At 18.9% G+C, this 16,117-nt stretch overlaps 1 protein-coding gene across 4 annotated transcripts; it reads left to right on the plus strand.

Annotated features, from left to right (window-relative positions):
• The first annotated feature begins 90 nt into the window (after positions 1-90).
• LOC108001950 (protein sel-1 homolog 1) lies at positions 91-10,619 on the plus strand. 4 transcript variants are annotated; one of them, XM_062079785.1, is made up of 7 exons: positions 91-232; positions 4,310-4,800; positions 6,095-6,330; positions 6,454-6,933; positions 7,188-7,416; positions 8,406-8,812; positions 10,094-10,619. In XM_062079785.1, exons 2-7 carry the CDS (start codon positions 4,353-4,355, stop codon positions 10,517-10,519), a joined length of 2,226 nt encoding a protein of 741 aa, XP_061935769.1. In that variant the 5' UTR covers positions 91-232; positions 4,310-4,352; the 3' UTR covers positions 10,520-10,619. The 4 variants fall into 4 exon arrangements, with proteins under 4 accessions (XP_061935769.1, XP_061935768.1, XP_061935766.1 ...); XM_062079784.1 differs by having other exon boundaries at positions 93-232; positions 4,315-4,800; XM_062079782.1 differs by lacking the exon at positions 91-232 and adding an exon at positions 817-1,243.
• The last annotated feature ends 5,498 nt before the right edge of the window (positions 10,620-16,117 follow it).

Raw genomic sequence — 16,117 nt, forward strand, 5'->3', positions numbered from 1 at the left:
ATAATATTAATATCATTAATATTAAAATTAATATACAATATTAATATAATAATTATGAATAATTATGAATAATTCTATTATATTTATATAATTTTATTATTTAAATTGTTTCATAATTTTAAATGTGTAATATACATAAATCTTGATAAATTTATTTATATAAATAGTGTTTATTATGGAAAATTCATTTTGATCAAAAGGAATCTAGCAAAAGCATCAAAGCATCATTTAGGTAATTAAATTTCTTAGAATGTATAAAGTTACATATTTTCAATTAAACATTTTTTTTATATAAATTTGAAAAAAAAATATCCAAAAGTTTCTTTTAATCATGTTTTTTTAAATAAATATATCAATAATACTGATAATAAATTAATACATTAACTCTGTTTAAATATTAAATATTAATTTTATATTTCATATTTTTTAATTTTTTTATCTTTTATGATTTACAAGATTTATTAATTTATTATGTACATAATAATTAATGTATAATGTATAGTGTATAATTATGTATATAATAATGTAATAAAATATATATTTATTTCGAAAAAAGAAATTATGATAGTTGTTTATTAATTAAAAATAATAATTATTAACAATAATATTTATATTAATTTTAGCTTAATGAAATATATAATTTTTTTTTCATTTTTTTAATTATATAGTAAATATAAATAATTAAATGTTATAGTTATTATGTTATACGTTATAGTTTATTAAATTTTTAATATTAAATCATGTTTATTTGCAGGTTATGTTATTGTTGGAATAAATAAATATATATATATATATATACATATATATATATATATATATATTTGATAAATGATAAATTGTTATATATCATCAAATATACAAGTTTTTTAGTTTTAAATTATTATCTATTTAATCTCTGAAATAACTAATATTTATACAATTTGGAGCTAACTTCAGTTATTTAATACACAAGCAATGTAATAATACGCAAAATTTTTTAAAGGAGTTGTTAAACAGCTGAGTAGGAATTGTTAAATAATATATTTTTGAGGTCAATGATTATATAATTATAAAGCATTACTTATTTAATATGAAAAAATATTTTTAAAGTACTCATAAATATTAATTTGTGCGATAACCGAAGATGTGCGTTGTCGCGTTTCAATGACGTAACTTTATCTTTATGTCACGAAAAGTCGTATTCTTCAGACCGATTTTTTAAAATGAATTCAAGAATATCTTTATCAAATTGTTCAAATTAAAAGTAAGAATTTAAAATAATTATTTCGACATAATTTATTTTTTTTTTTACATATATTCGTAATATTCGTTGAAATTTAGGTTATAATACAAAAAATATAAAAAATACAAAAAAATGTTACAATACAATAAATGTTATAATGTTATAACATAAATATAAAATCTTTTATATTAAATATTATTATGTATTAAGAATGAGGTATTTTTAAAATTAATTTTTATATTTACCATAATATATATATAGAATAAAAATTTTATTTTATAGTTATAAAGCAATAGTAATAGATTTAAAATAAAAATTATTATCCAAACATTTTTATTATATATATTTCTTTTATTAAAAATAATTTATTAATGATTTAATTATCATATAATTAAATTTGGTCATGTATTATATGTTAATAAAAAATATATAATTTAAATATATAATTTAAAAATACTGAAATAATGAAATAATAAATAATAAATATTAATTATTTCTTATTAATCATCTTTTATAAATTTTAAATACCTTAATATTTTGAAGTATACTTTATAAAGGAACAAATAAATTAAAAATTAGTTAAAAATGAAATATATTAATATTTAACTATTTATTTCATATTTGAATATATCAGTTATTATATTATAATTATTGAAAAAAGAAAAATAATTATGTATTTATATAATATTTATATAATATAATTATATTTATATTTTTATAATTTTTACAAGAATGAAACAAAAATTAGAAGTCTTCTATTCTCTTCTAAAATATGATACATAAGAAAAATGAGGAAATGAAGATCAAAAATATTTTTATCCTCATTAATATTTGTAAATCTGAAAAAAAAAGTTCTTTTAAAATTGTATTTTAGACTTTTTAAAATAGTATAAACTAAATAATATATAATTTAATATAGTAATAATATTGTTTTTTATTTTTGATTATTTGTGACAAGTTATTAAGAATGTCATTAATTATACTATTTAGACTTTCTTTTGTTTTTTTTTCAAATAGATTTTTTAATTTTTGCAATATTATTAATTTTTAGCTTCTTTGAACTTTTTTTTTTTTGACTTCTATTATAATTGTTGTATTATAATTGTTTTTATCAAAATATAAAATTAGGTTTTTAATGTTAAGATTAATATTAAGATATAAGAATGAAGAATTGGGAGAATTACTTTTTTAGCAGGAAAATTTTTATTGATCTAATAAAAATGTGATTTGAAAAATCGATTTATAAAATTGATTTATTATCATAGTTAGTTTTAAATTTTAATTTCAACACTATTAAAAACTTATATTTTATATTCTGATAAAAAAAGTTTATGATCAGAAGAAACCAAAAATTAATAACAATTTCAAAAGTTAAAGAACACAAATTTGAACAAAAATAATAAAAGAAAGTCTAACTAATATAATTAATATTAATATTCTTGGCAATTCTTGATCACAAATAATTAAAAGTAAAAATTGATTAAATAAATATAAAAATATTAAAATTACATATTGAATTTATTTATATTAATAATTTAAAATAAAAATTTAAAAGAATATTTTTTTCTTTTTTCAGATTTACAAAGAAAATAACTTTTTTTGATTTTTCATTTTACATTATTACATTATGAAAAGATATAATATTTTTTCAAAATTTATTTCATTTTTATAAAAATTATGAAAATATGAATATGTTTATAGTTACAACAGTATTTTATTTGTACATACCTAGAATATTAATGAATTCATGGATATTTTTAGAAAATTGATTTTCTAAAAATTAAAACAAACAAAAATTGATATAAAAAAGTATTGATTTCAGCTTATTTATTAAATTATTAACAAGTCAAATTTGTGTTAGATATTAATTTATAAATAATTTTAATTTAAATACATAAACAATTAATTGTAATTGTAATTTTTATAGATAAAGAAAATGAAATGAATTGTTTCAAATGAAACATAATATAATTTAAATTTTTTTGTAAATATGTAAAACTTTATTAAATATTTCATATGAATATATCTTTTTAAATAAGATCATTTTTTCATATTAATTAATTAATAATTAAAATAAAAATATAATTAATTAAAATAAATTAAATAATTATAAATAAGTATTAATTATAAATTAATTATAAATAATACAAAAATTAATTAATTAAATAATAATTAATTGAATTAATTAAATAAATAAATAAAAATATAATCCTTTTTTTTTAGAAAAATCATTAGTTTAGGAGATATATTATTTTAATAATAATATAAAATAATAATAGTATGAATATGTATGTATTATATAAAGTAATAATAATTTGAAATTAAATTAAATCTTTTAAGCTAAATCTAAATGTAATAATAATCCAATGTAATTAATTAATTAGATTTTATGTTCAATAAAATGTGCAATATTTTTTAATAGATATATTAATATTGTAAATTGTAAATTGTAATTCTTGGAAAATGTGAATAATTATTATTAAATCATCAAAATTTCAAAAAAATATTGATGTTACTAACTTTGCAATATTGAAATTAAAGTATTAATCAATGAATAATGTCCTAAATCAATGACTTTTTTACAATGGTTTTTTACAATGGTTTACAATATAGTTTAATATTTTTTTTAAGAAATAATAAATTATATTGTTTGGAATATTATAATTATAATTCAACTAGAAAAAATATGTGTCACTTTCATATGAGCTTTAGATACTCTTTTATAGAAAAACTGATATTAGATTATGTTCTCTTCAATACTATTTAATATTTGGATTATTTTTTTTAGAGAATATAGAGAATAGTTTAGTAATTTTTACTTTATACTTCTTTCTATTTTTGTTTTTTTTACTTTTTTTTTTTATTTATTTTTCTTTCTATTTATTATTTATATATACACACATATATATATATATATATATAAATATAAAGATATATATATATAAAATTATAAAATGAAATATAAGATTTGTTTTCTTTTTAATTCTTATATTACAAACTATATAATAATAATTTATATAATAATTTAATTGATTAATTAAAATATTATGATTTTAAAGAAATAATTATTTTTTTTTATTTACCAAGATCAGCTGATTACAAAAAGTACAATCAAAATATAAATTGAAAAATGAAGTTACGAAAAGAGTTAATTTTACTTTTACTGATAATGTCTGTTACTTCGGAATCAGTCATTTCCAAAAAACAATCTGAAACTTCTGAAGAAGAAACAGAAGAAGATGTTAGTTTAGAAGAAAATGCATTTGAACATTTGCAAGAATTAAAAGCTTTACATGATACAATTCTGAAGATTGTACCAGCCTCTGAACCATATCATCTCAATGATAAAATCACAAAACAAAAAGATGAATCAGAAAATGAACCAAAAACAAAAGATGAAAATCCAGTAATGAAAAACGTTTGGATGAAAGCAATGATAGCTCAAACTAAAAATATAGATTTACCAAATAATAATTTAAGAATTGAAGAAGAAGATAGTGAAGTATGGAATGATGAAGAGCAACTTGAAGCATTTAATGAAGAAACCCAGGAATCACTTACTCCAGAACAACAAGAAGGTATTTAAATTAAAATTTATTAAATTGTTTGTAATTAATTTATATTGAGTTAAAATTTGTTATTAGAATAAGTTTAAGATTAGCTTAATTTAAATTAGAATTAAATTTAATTTTATTGTGAATTATTATTATAAAATTATAATTATGATTATAATTATGAATTATAATTATGAAATTAATAATAATTTCAGTTGTATAATAATATAAGATAAATTAATAAGATAAATTATTTTAATATTTATATTTCATTTGCTATTTAGATATTTGATTGTAAAAATATAAAAATATTTTTTATAATGAATTTTTTTTAATAGAATTTTTATTCTATAAAGCAAGTTTTTTTTTTGTCTAAATATATTTCTTTTTATTTTTAATTTATGCACTTCTTAATCTATTACATATAAGAATCTATTACATATAAAAAATTTTATTATTTATTTATTAATATTTATTTATATATTTTACTTATATATTGTTATCATTATTAACTTTAATTTTCTATTATTATTTGAAATAAATAAATAAAAAATTAATAAATAATAGTTTGAAAATAATTTATTTCTCAAATAAAGTTTTAAAGAAGTTTTATTTGCAAATATTTGTATTTCAAATAAATATATTTTTTAATTTATTTAAAATAATTATTTACTCTTTTTATTTTTATTTTTATTTCAATTAAAAAATATTCATAAATATTCATAAATAAATTTCAGTATTATAAATGTTCTTAGATAGATTTACTTTGTAATAACAATTATTATTTTTGAGAAATAGAATTAGTATTTTTATTCTTTGTAAATCAACTTTTAGATAATATGTGTTAGAACATGTGTTTGCAAATTTAATTAATATTTAGTTTTTTTTTTTTGTTTTTATATCTTAATAAAAATTATACCGTAAATCTTAGAATCTTTTTAATTATTTTAGATTATATTTTTCAATATACTAAATTTTTTTATGGGTTTTTTCAAATATATTATTCATATATTATCCATATCTTTTTGGAAAAGAAAATACAAGTTATTAAAAACTTTGGATGAGAAATTTTACAAACCTAGTAGATATTATAAGTAGATATTACAACACATTTAATATATAAGCATAAGCATAACAAAATAGCTTTTGTTGAATCAATTAATTATAATATATATAATTTGAATTAGTAAAAATATATAATACTATTCAATAGTTCATATTATTAGGCATAAGTATATTAAATATATAAAATATATAAAAAGTATAAAATGACTTAATTTTTGCATTTTAAATAAAATAAATTTTTTTTAATTTTCAGCGGAGCTGATATTTAAGAAGGCACAAAGTCTCTTAAATGCTACACGCACAAATAAGGAAGAAGCTTATAAATTATTAACATCTGCAGCAATTCTTGGGCATCGTGAAGCTTGGTCTATGATAGCATGGGCTCAATTATTAGGAACTCAATCTGGTTCAGCTTCTGGTCAAGATATTCCAGCAGCTTATGAGATATTTAAAGAACTTATTGAAACTGGTTTACCATCTGCTCATATGGTTTGTAAATTATTGTTTTTATTATTATGAATCATTATTTTTATTGTTTAACTTTTTAATAAAATATAGTTTATAAATTAATAAAATATTCATGATATTATATTGATAATATATTGTTTGTAGGGTATCGGCTTTTTATATGCAACTGGTTTAGGTGGAATACAAGCTTCACAAGCAAAAGCATTGCTTCATTACACAGCAGCAGCTCTTGGTGGAGATACTCGTGCACAAATGGCTTTAGGTTACCGGCACTGGGCAGGAGTTACAACTCCAGCTTCATGTGAAAGAGCTTTAGATTTTTATCGTAAAGTAGCCAACAAAGTTGCAGAAGAAGTTTCTCTTAGTGGAGGTCCAGTTGTTCAGAGAGTTAGACTTCTAGATGAACAAGAAAATCCTGCATATAGCTCAGGAATCTTTGACCAAGATTTAATAGAATATTACCAATTATTAGCAAAAAAAGGAGACATACAAGCTCAAGTGGGATTAGGACAATTACATTATCAAGGTGGAAGAGGTGTACCATTAGATCATGAAAGAGCATTACAATATTTTCAACATGCTGCTGATGCTGGAAATCCTCTTGCTATGGCTTTTTTAGGAAAAGTAATAAATATTAAATTTTTTTGAGATTTATTTTTAAGATATTTTTAAGATATTTTCTTGAATTAAATTTCTCTTTTATATATATATTGAATAATAACTTATTATTTTAGTATTATTGTATTAAATATATTATACATGTTATATATATATTATATATTATACATATTATACTTATTATATATGGAAATTAATATTAAATTAATGTTAATATTAAAATTGCTTAATTATATTATACTTAATTTATTTTTTTATAGATTTATTTAGAAGGCAGTGACATAGTAAAACAAGATAATGAAACAGCATACAAGTATTTTAAAAAAGCTGCAGAACTTGGAAATCCTGTTGGACAAAGTGGTTTAGGACTTATGTATCTTTATGGAAGAGGAGTTGAAAGAGATACAGCGAAAGCTCTTCAGTATTTTAGTCAAGCTGCAGAACAAGGATGGGTTGATGGACAACTTCAACTTGGCAATATGTATTTTAGTGAGTTTTAAGAAATTAATTTTACAAATTCGTATTTTTTTATTTTTTAATTATATATAAATATATTTATATTAACATTGCTAAAAAATTACAATGCTAAAAAATTTATGGATTATACTGATTTTATATGGATCTATATTAATATGATAATTTAAAATATTTCCTTATATTTTTCACTATTATTTTATTATTATATGTATTTTTTATCCATTCAAAGTTTTTAATTTATTTTTTAATTTTTTAATCTATTTTATTATCAAATTATTCTTGGATAATAAAATTGTTATATATAATAATAAACATAAATATTTAGAAAATTGAAAGTCAAAATAAGTAAATATTTCACCAAATATTTCATATCATTATTTAATTTATAAAAAAAAAATATCATAATAAATCTATTCTTTTTATATGCTATTTTCTATTCATGTTTTATTATTATTATTATTATTATATTGTTACTTTATATTTTCACCATTTTTAAAATTTTAAATGTTTATGTAAATTTTTTTATTTTAATTTATAATATATTGATATATCAACAATGTTTGTTAATATCTTTTATGTGCATATGCACACATGTGTATTTTTATTTTTTGCCTTTTAATAAAATATTGAGATTAATAGAATTTGATGTACTTAAGTACTTATTTTAAATATTAAGTACTTATTTTAAATATAATCTATATGTATAATCTATATACTTTTCTTAAAACAAATCTTGCTCATTAAGAATTTTAATTTTTTAAATTTTTTTATTAAAATAACATCTTTTATTAGAGTATTTTTTATTTTAGAAAATATTTTTTAATCAATTTTGAATATATAATATTCAAAAGTTATAATGATTTTAAATGAATAGGTGAAGAAAAATACAAATAAAAGAAAAATAATTCTTGAATTTAAAATAATATTTTGATAATATTTTAATAATATTATGTGATATTAATATACAATAAATTTATTTTAATAGTTCAATTGTTTAATAGGTGGCACAGGAGTAAGACGTGATTATAAATTAGCCAACAAGTATTTTAGTTTGGCTAGCCAATCTGGTCATGTTTTGGCATTCTATAACTTGGCACAAATGCATGCTACTGGTACAGGCATGATGCGTAGTTGTCCAGCTGCTGTTGAACTTTTGAAAAATGTTGCTGAAAGAGGCAAATGGAGTGACCAATTAATGATTGCTCATACAGATTATAGAGAGGGTAGAATAAATGAAGCTTTCATCAATTATGCTCTCCTTGCAGAAATGGGTTATGAGGTAGCACAGAGTAATGCTGCATTTATACTGGATAAAGGAGAGACTACAATACTATCAGAAGAAGAAGGATTGGTTAGAGCACTTGCTCTATGGGCTAGAGCTGCTGCTCAAGGATATTCTGCTGCTCAGGTATTTATTAATTATTATAAATGATTTTTATAAATGTCTGTAATAATACAATAAATGTAAGGATGTCTGTTCACGAACTGTTGCTTTAAAGACACATTTTAGATATAATACTTATTATATACTATTATAAAAAGAGAATATAAAAAAATGGCTAACTGTCCATGAAGCAACAATAACACTTCATTTGTCATGATGTTTAATAAAAATTGATTACTAGACATATATTGTTAAAAAATAATAAATTTTATTGATTATTACATAAATATAAATGAATATCAATTTATCAATGAATTTTATTTTATTCATATTTTTGAAAAAAATATATGAAAAATATTTTAATTATAAGTATTTATGTAATTATACATTATCATTATGATTATTAAATTTCATTTTATTGCTTTTAACACTTTTCTATTTATTATAAATTAATGAATTCATTATACAAATAATTCAATTATAAAATAAATTTTTTAATACTTTGTTTGTTCTTTTATTATTCAATTATTATTTTATTATTATTTATTATTATTTTTTATTATTTGCTATATATTTGAATAAAATAAGATATAATTATTCCAGAACTTCGAAAATTATATAGTATTAATAATTATTTAATTAAATAATTTAATTATATTTGTATATATTTTAAAATTTTTTAAATCTTTTTTTTAATATTTATATATTGTCATATGTTTGTATTCTTTTTTTCTACTTAATCCCATTATTTATTTAAAATTTTATTTATTCTATTCATTTTCATATATTTCTATACTCATTCTTCAAAAAATAAAAAATTTTAAATTTAGCATTGTTTTCTTATTAATTTTTTGATAGTCATAAATATTTTTAAATTTAATATTTTTTTGAGTATATAAATGCAATCAAAATTTTTTTTTTGTTATTATAAATATAATTTTAAATAATCATAAATAATCGTATTGTTTTCGACATTTTGTAATAGATGAAATATTTCATTATGCATCAAAGTGTATTACACAGCCTAAATATTAATCCTTTATTACTTGTATATCATATTTATTAGCATATATTTATAATAAAATCACTAAAAATTATATGTTATAATTATATATATATTTATATGAAAAATAAGTTTATTTCGTGATATTTATTTTTTTATTTTTATTTTTTAAAAATTTCAATACAATTTCAATACAAAAATTTCAGAAATAATTTTAAAAAGTTATTTTAATAACAAAATTTTAATAAATTAATAAAGTTGTATTAAATGTATTTTTACTTATAAGAAATTTATAATGATAGGTCAAATTAGGAGATGCTCATTACTATGGACGAGGAACAAAAGTTGACTATGAGGCTGCAGCTAGCCATTATCGATCAGCTTCTGACCAACAACACAATGCTCAAGCAATGTTTAACTTAGGATATATGCATGAACGTGGCTTGGGTTTGGCAAAGGATCGACATCTAGCAAAACGATGCTATGATCTAGCAGCTGAAGCTAGTCCAGATGCAAGAATTCCTGTAGCATTGGCACTAATTAAGCTTTCATTTCTTTTTGGATTGGATTATCTACAAGAATTTAGTCTTACTGATCATTTAAATAAATGGGATCAGCTTTTAGGTCAAAATTGGGATTTATATCTCATTGGACTACTTACAGGCATGCTTAGTTTAATTATTTATTTTCGCAGACCACAACCACCACCTCCACCTAGAATTAACTAATTTTTAATTATTTTTTCCGAGTCCATTTCTCTTTATCTTCTAGATGAAATGAAGTTTGTTACTGATGGTTCATAAATACATGCACATGTGTGCATATTGAGATGTTGTTTTCATTAAATTACCTTGTTTGCATAAAATTTTTTGAAATGCTTATGAACAATGTATATTTCAAAAATTTTTATTCTGTGTGAACATATATAAATCAATATTATCGAACTATTTATTTTATCAAATTTTAAAGTTATAATTATAATAATTTCTATATAATATTTTGGACAATTTTAAAAATATACAGATATTTGTTTTCTGTATATGTGTATATAGAAAGTAAAATTTTTAGAGAAATTGCAAAATTTTAAATATTTAATATTTATTTAGTTATATAAATTGTTTTTGTTAAATGAAAATTATTTATAAATTAATTTGGAATAGATTTAGGTAGATTTTAATTTTTTCTTGATGCATAATATAATTCAGAATAGAGCGTATAAGTTATTTTCTTCAAAACTACTATGGTTATCAACATTCTTTAAATAGTTGGTAGAATCTAATGATATAAAATGTTTTAATATATTATTTAATATATTATTTAATAGATTATTTATGTAATAAAATAAATAAAAAATTAATTATGTTGTTCCGTTTAAAAAAAATGACAGAGAATTTTTTAATTTCAAGATACACTTCAAAAGTTTATTATATTATTATTCATTTTAAATCTTGATATTTAATTTTTATTTATAGTTTATTAATCTAATCTTATTAATTTTAGTATTCTTAGTAATCTTTAGTAATCTTAGTAATTTTAAATTAAAAATTAAATTTTAATTAAAAAAAATGGTAGAGAAAATTTTTTGAATTTTGAGATACACTTCACACATGAGATACAAAAATTCACTATATTATTCATTTTAAATCTTGATATTTAATTTTTATTAATTTTAGTATTTAATTTAAAAAAGTATGTTGATATAAAAAGTAATTTTGAAAAAAATAGGTTGTAACAAAATTTTGTATGTATTTTTATATTATTTTGAAAAAAAAGAAATATATAAAGTATTAATATATTCGTAAAATCTTTTATCCGGAAGATTGATTCTAAAGATAAAATCAAAACAATATAGAAATTGATATACAAAAATATGATTTGATTGAAACATAAACCTCAAATTATAAGCAATTTTAATTTGTACTAAATGAAAACAGATGTGAAAGATGAAGAAAACAAAGTGAAAGGCGAAGATAGGATAAGATGTTGATGATGATGATGATGATGATGATGATATAGTTGTTTTATTTTATTGCATATATCTCGCTTCGTTTAATACTTAAATTGCTTATGACTTAATAAATAAATTTCAACCAAGACATTTTTGTATATCAATTTTTATTATATGATGTATAGAATCAATTCATCAAAGATATTCCATCAATATCTTACAAAGTGTCCCATTATGAATGAATGACATAAAAACAAAAAAATTCATAAATATATGTCCAATTTGACTTTGTTAATAAATTTCTTCTTCAACATTTCTTCAACATACTATTCTCGTTTTTCTTTATAATCATAAAGATATTCAAATGACTTATATTAGGATGTCCCATAAGTTTCTTTCGCATAACGCTAGAAATGATTTTAACTGATTATTTTTATATGAACATACACGCTTATCTATTAGTCGTTTATGGCCTCAGTTATCTCAGAGTTCTTTTAATGTATGTTTCATTAGTGACATAGGTTCTTTCAAAACTTTTTTCTACACTATTCAATATGAATAGTCAAAGGAAACATTTGCGATTATGCCTGATTGTTTTAAAAAAAGTAATAGTGCAAATGATACCGTAGACAAGATTTGTACTGTTTACGGGAATGGTGCTACAACTATTACAATCATCCGCAATTGATTTAAGAGATTTAGAACTGACAATTTTGAGTTGAAAGATGAAAATCATAATAGCTGCCCAGCAAAAATGAATATGGACCTTATCAAAGTCACGCTCATTGAAAATCCGCGATATAGTATGCAAGAGATAGTAGATATCATTAACATTTCACTAACAGGGAAACGGTAGATAATCACCTGACTAAAATAGGATGTCAATCGATATTAAGTTTGAGTTCCACAGATATTGATGGAAACCGATTTTATGAACCGTGTCTCTACGTTCAATTTTCTTCTCCAGTGATATGAAAGAAATTTTTTAAAGAGGCTTGTCATCTGAGACTAAATTTTGTATCAATTTGAATTTTGTATGAAAATGTGCATCGAAAACGCACTTAATTTAAGGACAATAGATCTTTAACTGTCGCAAAGCTTGGATTTCACTCGAAGAAAGTTTTTTTATCCATTTGGAAAGATGATAGTCTACAATAAACTCCTTTCTTAAAATGAAATCATCAATTTTGAAAAATATTGCAATCAGCTTAATAAATTGAAAAATGTCATAGCAGAAAAACGGCCAAAATTGGTGAATTGATGAGATCATCACGATAATGCAAAATATGTTGTATTAACTAAAGAAAAGCTATTACAGTTTGATTGAGACATTCTATCGTATCTTCTGTACCCAGATCTTGCTCTATCCAACTATTACTTGTTCCTATTATTAAAAAATTCTATCTATGATAAACGGTCCCAATCCGTAAGCGAAATAAAAATGCATCTTGAGGAATATTTTACAAATAAATCCCAACAATTTTTTCAAAAAGGAAATAATGAGGCTTCCTGAGAGATGCAAGAAAGTAATAAAGCAGAAATGGTTCATATATAACGTAATAAATTAACCTTAAACAACAAATATCGTGTATTTATTTGTATTTGTATTATTGTATCAAAAAAAAGAAAGAAACTTATGAAATAACCTAATATAATAAAATATTTTGGTGAATTTTAAATAACCTCATAGATAAAAATCTATTAGATTTAAATCAGATACGGATAGGATATAGGAAATAAGATCTATTATTTAGATTTAAATATTTATTATTATATTCCATTTATGTTGAAATTGTTCATTTAAAAATTATTTCGCCATTTAATTTCTACATAGAAAATTAATTAAATTAATTAAGATAGAATTAATCTTCCAAAGAGAAAAAACGAGATTAAAATATTTATTATTCATGTCTATATATTTAAATTAAATTTTTGATTTGGTCTGGTACTATAAGAAAATGATTGGATGTAAATTCTTTTTAATACAATGATGTTTATTATAAAAATTTATTACATTGTTTTTAATGAATTCAGTTTTATTAGTAAATTCAGAATTCTAGTCAAATATTTGAAAAAAAAATATACCAAGTACAAATTATTCTGGGTTTAAAATTATTTTTTTAAAAATGTCTAAATTCGTTATAAGGATACAATTTTCTGTTTGCCATTTTCCAATTCTGTCTTTATCATTTCTATGAATGCGATTAAAAATTCATTTTTCTAAATTTTTTAATTTTTGAGCATGATTAATATTAAAATTTTTATCAGTACCAATATTTCTTTTTCAGAAGAATTCACGAAAATAGTAGAATTTATATGTTCTATTGGATAGACATTTGCTTGGTATTTGGTTTTATATATAAATGTTTTGTTTTATCAGTATTATATTAGACAAGATACATATTAGGTATCTATCAACTATTTCTTGAAAGAAATTTTTTATTTTGAATGAAATGAATTGAAATTGTTATGATTATGTTAATTCTTATGATTAATGACTAATGATTGTTATATAAGATAAAAAGAAATTTATAAAATTTCACAATATAGAATTTATACAATAAAATTTGAGTTCATTTATAAATAATGGAATTAGATTTCGATTAGAATTCGTTATTCGATAGAATTACTTTAAATTACATAAAATTTTTATATTTTAATACAAAATCAAAGTCAAATAAGACATACATTTATATAAATTTTTTTTATTTTTTTCATATGAATTTATTTACTAAAATTCATTTAATGCGACAATTCTTCGATGCGATGGAATATTTTGTATTAATATATAAATATATATAATATAGAATCACGAAAAAAGTATAAATATTTATGAATGGATATAGTATTTGAAACAGAAAAAATTGTTCATATTTAATAAACATTTTCATATTATATTATATATTTGTATACAAAGGTAAGTTTCTAGAAATATTATATTTTTATGGAAATGTACAAATAAAATAAATGTAAAATATATTAGTATAATAATACTATATTATTTTGAATTTTTTATTTTGTTTTTATATATTATTAATAAAATAATATTAAAATATTTTTCAATAAAATTTAATAAAATGAATTTATGTAGAATATTTTATTTAATGGTTATAAATTTAAATTATAAATTTATTTTTTGCGAATATATATTTCTTTATCTTTTTCAATGTTAATAAATATATTATCCATTATCATTTAATAAATTTTATTACAATTTTTAAGAATTAATATTATATTAATATGGATTTATAAATATTTTTTATAAGAAGAAATATCTTTAATGATAATAATGAAAAAGAAGAGAAAATATAAAAATATAAGTTATAATCAATCTCACAAAAACGTATTTATTTATATTTTTTTGTGATTTATTTGTTAAATAAAAATATAATAAAATTTTTTTATAATATAAAAAATATATATCAAATAATATATTTGCATTTAATTAATAATTAGTTCAAACTTTTTCGTTGTTAATTATATCTTTATATGATGTTTTCCACAAATTTTTCGATATATATAATGAATAATGATTCGCTTCAAATCATGATTTGTGCAAGTCTCCTTATAACATTATATTTATTTTTTTATAAACTCTTTTGGCTTATATATATGCTAAATAATAATAATAACAGTTATTAAATTTTAATATTTTTGAGTAATAATATAAAAAAATCTCTTTAAATTTTTTAACATAGATATCATATGTTATGAATTATTCAATGACATAATCAATATTAATTATTTTTAAAGTATTTCTATACTTTTTAAGCTTTTTTTCTATTTTATGATTGCTATAAAAAATAAATCCTTAAAAAATATCAAAGTTTAATCATCTTTTTGATTGTTAATAAAATCCATTAAAAATAAAAAGCTATTAATTTCATTTTGCATATACAAATTCTTTTTGTTAAATTATATTTTTCCATACGATAATAATCCTTTGGAAAAACTATTTATTCACTTACTTTATTCAAATTTTAAAATTCAAACATTTTTTCTGACAAATGTTTAATTAAAACTCATTTTAAAGAAGAAAAAGTTTATTCATTAATCGTTTATCATTTTTAAATTTATCAATCAAAGTAAATATATTTTTCGTACATATTTTTCAATATATGAATACAAATCGCGAGAAAAAACGAATCTAAAATAGTCTAAAATAATTGTATTAATTATCTTTAATACATTGGATTTGTATTCAAAATATATAAAAATCAAATAAAAAAATTGTATAAAACAATTTGAAATTTAAATTAATATTTAATTTTTTAGAATATCTTAATTTAACCTTTTCATATATTTCTCATAATATATGCTTATGTGATATTGATTTTTTCAACAATTGTACATATTAAAAATCATATATGAAAAAAAA

This window comes from Apis cerana, linkage group LG9, assembly GCF_029169275.1.
Source record: "Apis cerana isolate GH-2021 linkage group LG9, AcerK_1.0, whole genome shotgun sequence".
NCBI lineage: Eukaryota > Metazoa > Arthropoda > Insecta > Hymenoptera > Apidae > Apis > Apis cerana.

Excerpts from the sequence above, each read along its gene's own strand:
- LOC108001950 (XM_062079785.1), top strand. The coding sequence starts at position 4,353 with ATGAAGTTACGAAAAGAGTTAATTTTACTTTTACTGATAATGTCTGTT. Across the intron at positions 6,331-6,453 it reads GTTTACCATCTGCTCATATG|GGTATCGGCTTTTTATATGC; the intron begins GTTTGTAAATTA and ends TATTGTTTGTAG. Across the intron at positions 6,934-7,187 it reads CTATGGCTTTTTTAGGAAAA|ATTTATTTAGAAGGCAGTGA; the intron begins GTAATAAATATT and ends ATTTTTTTATAG.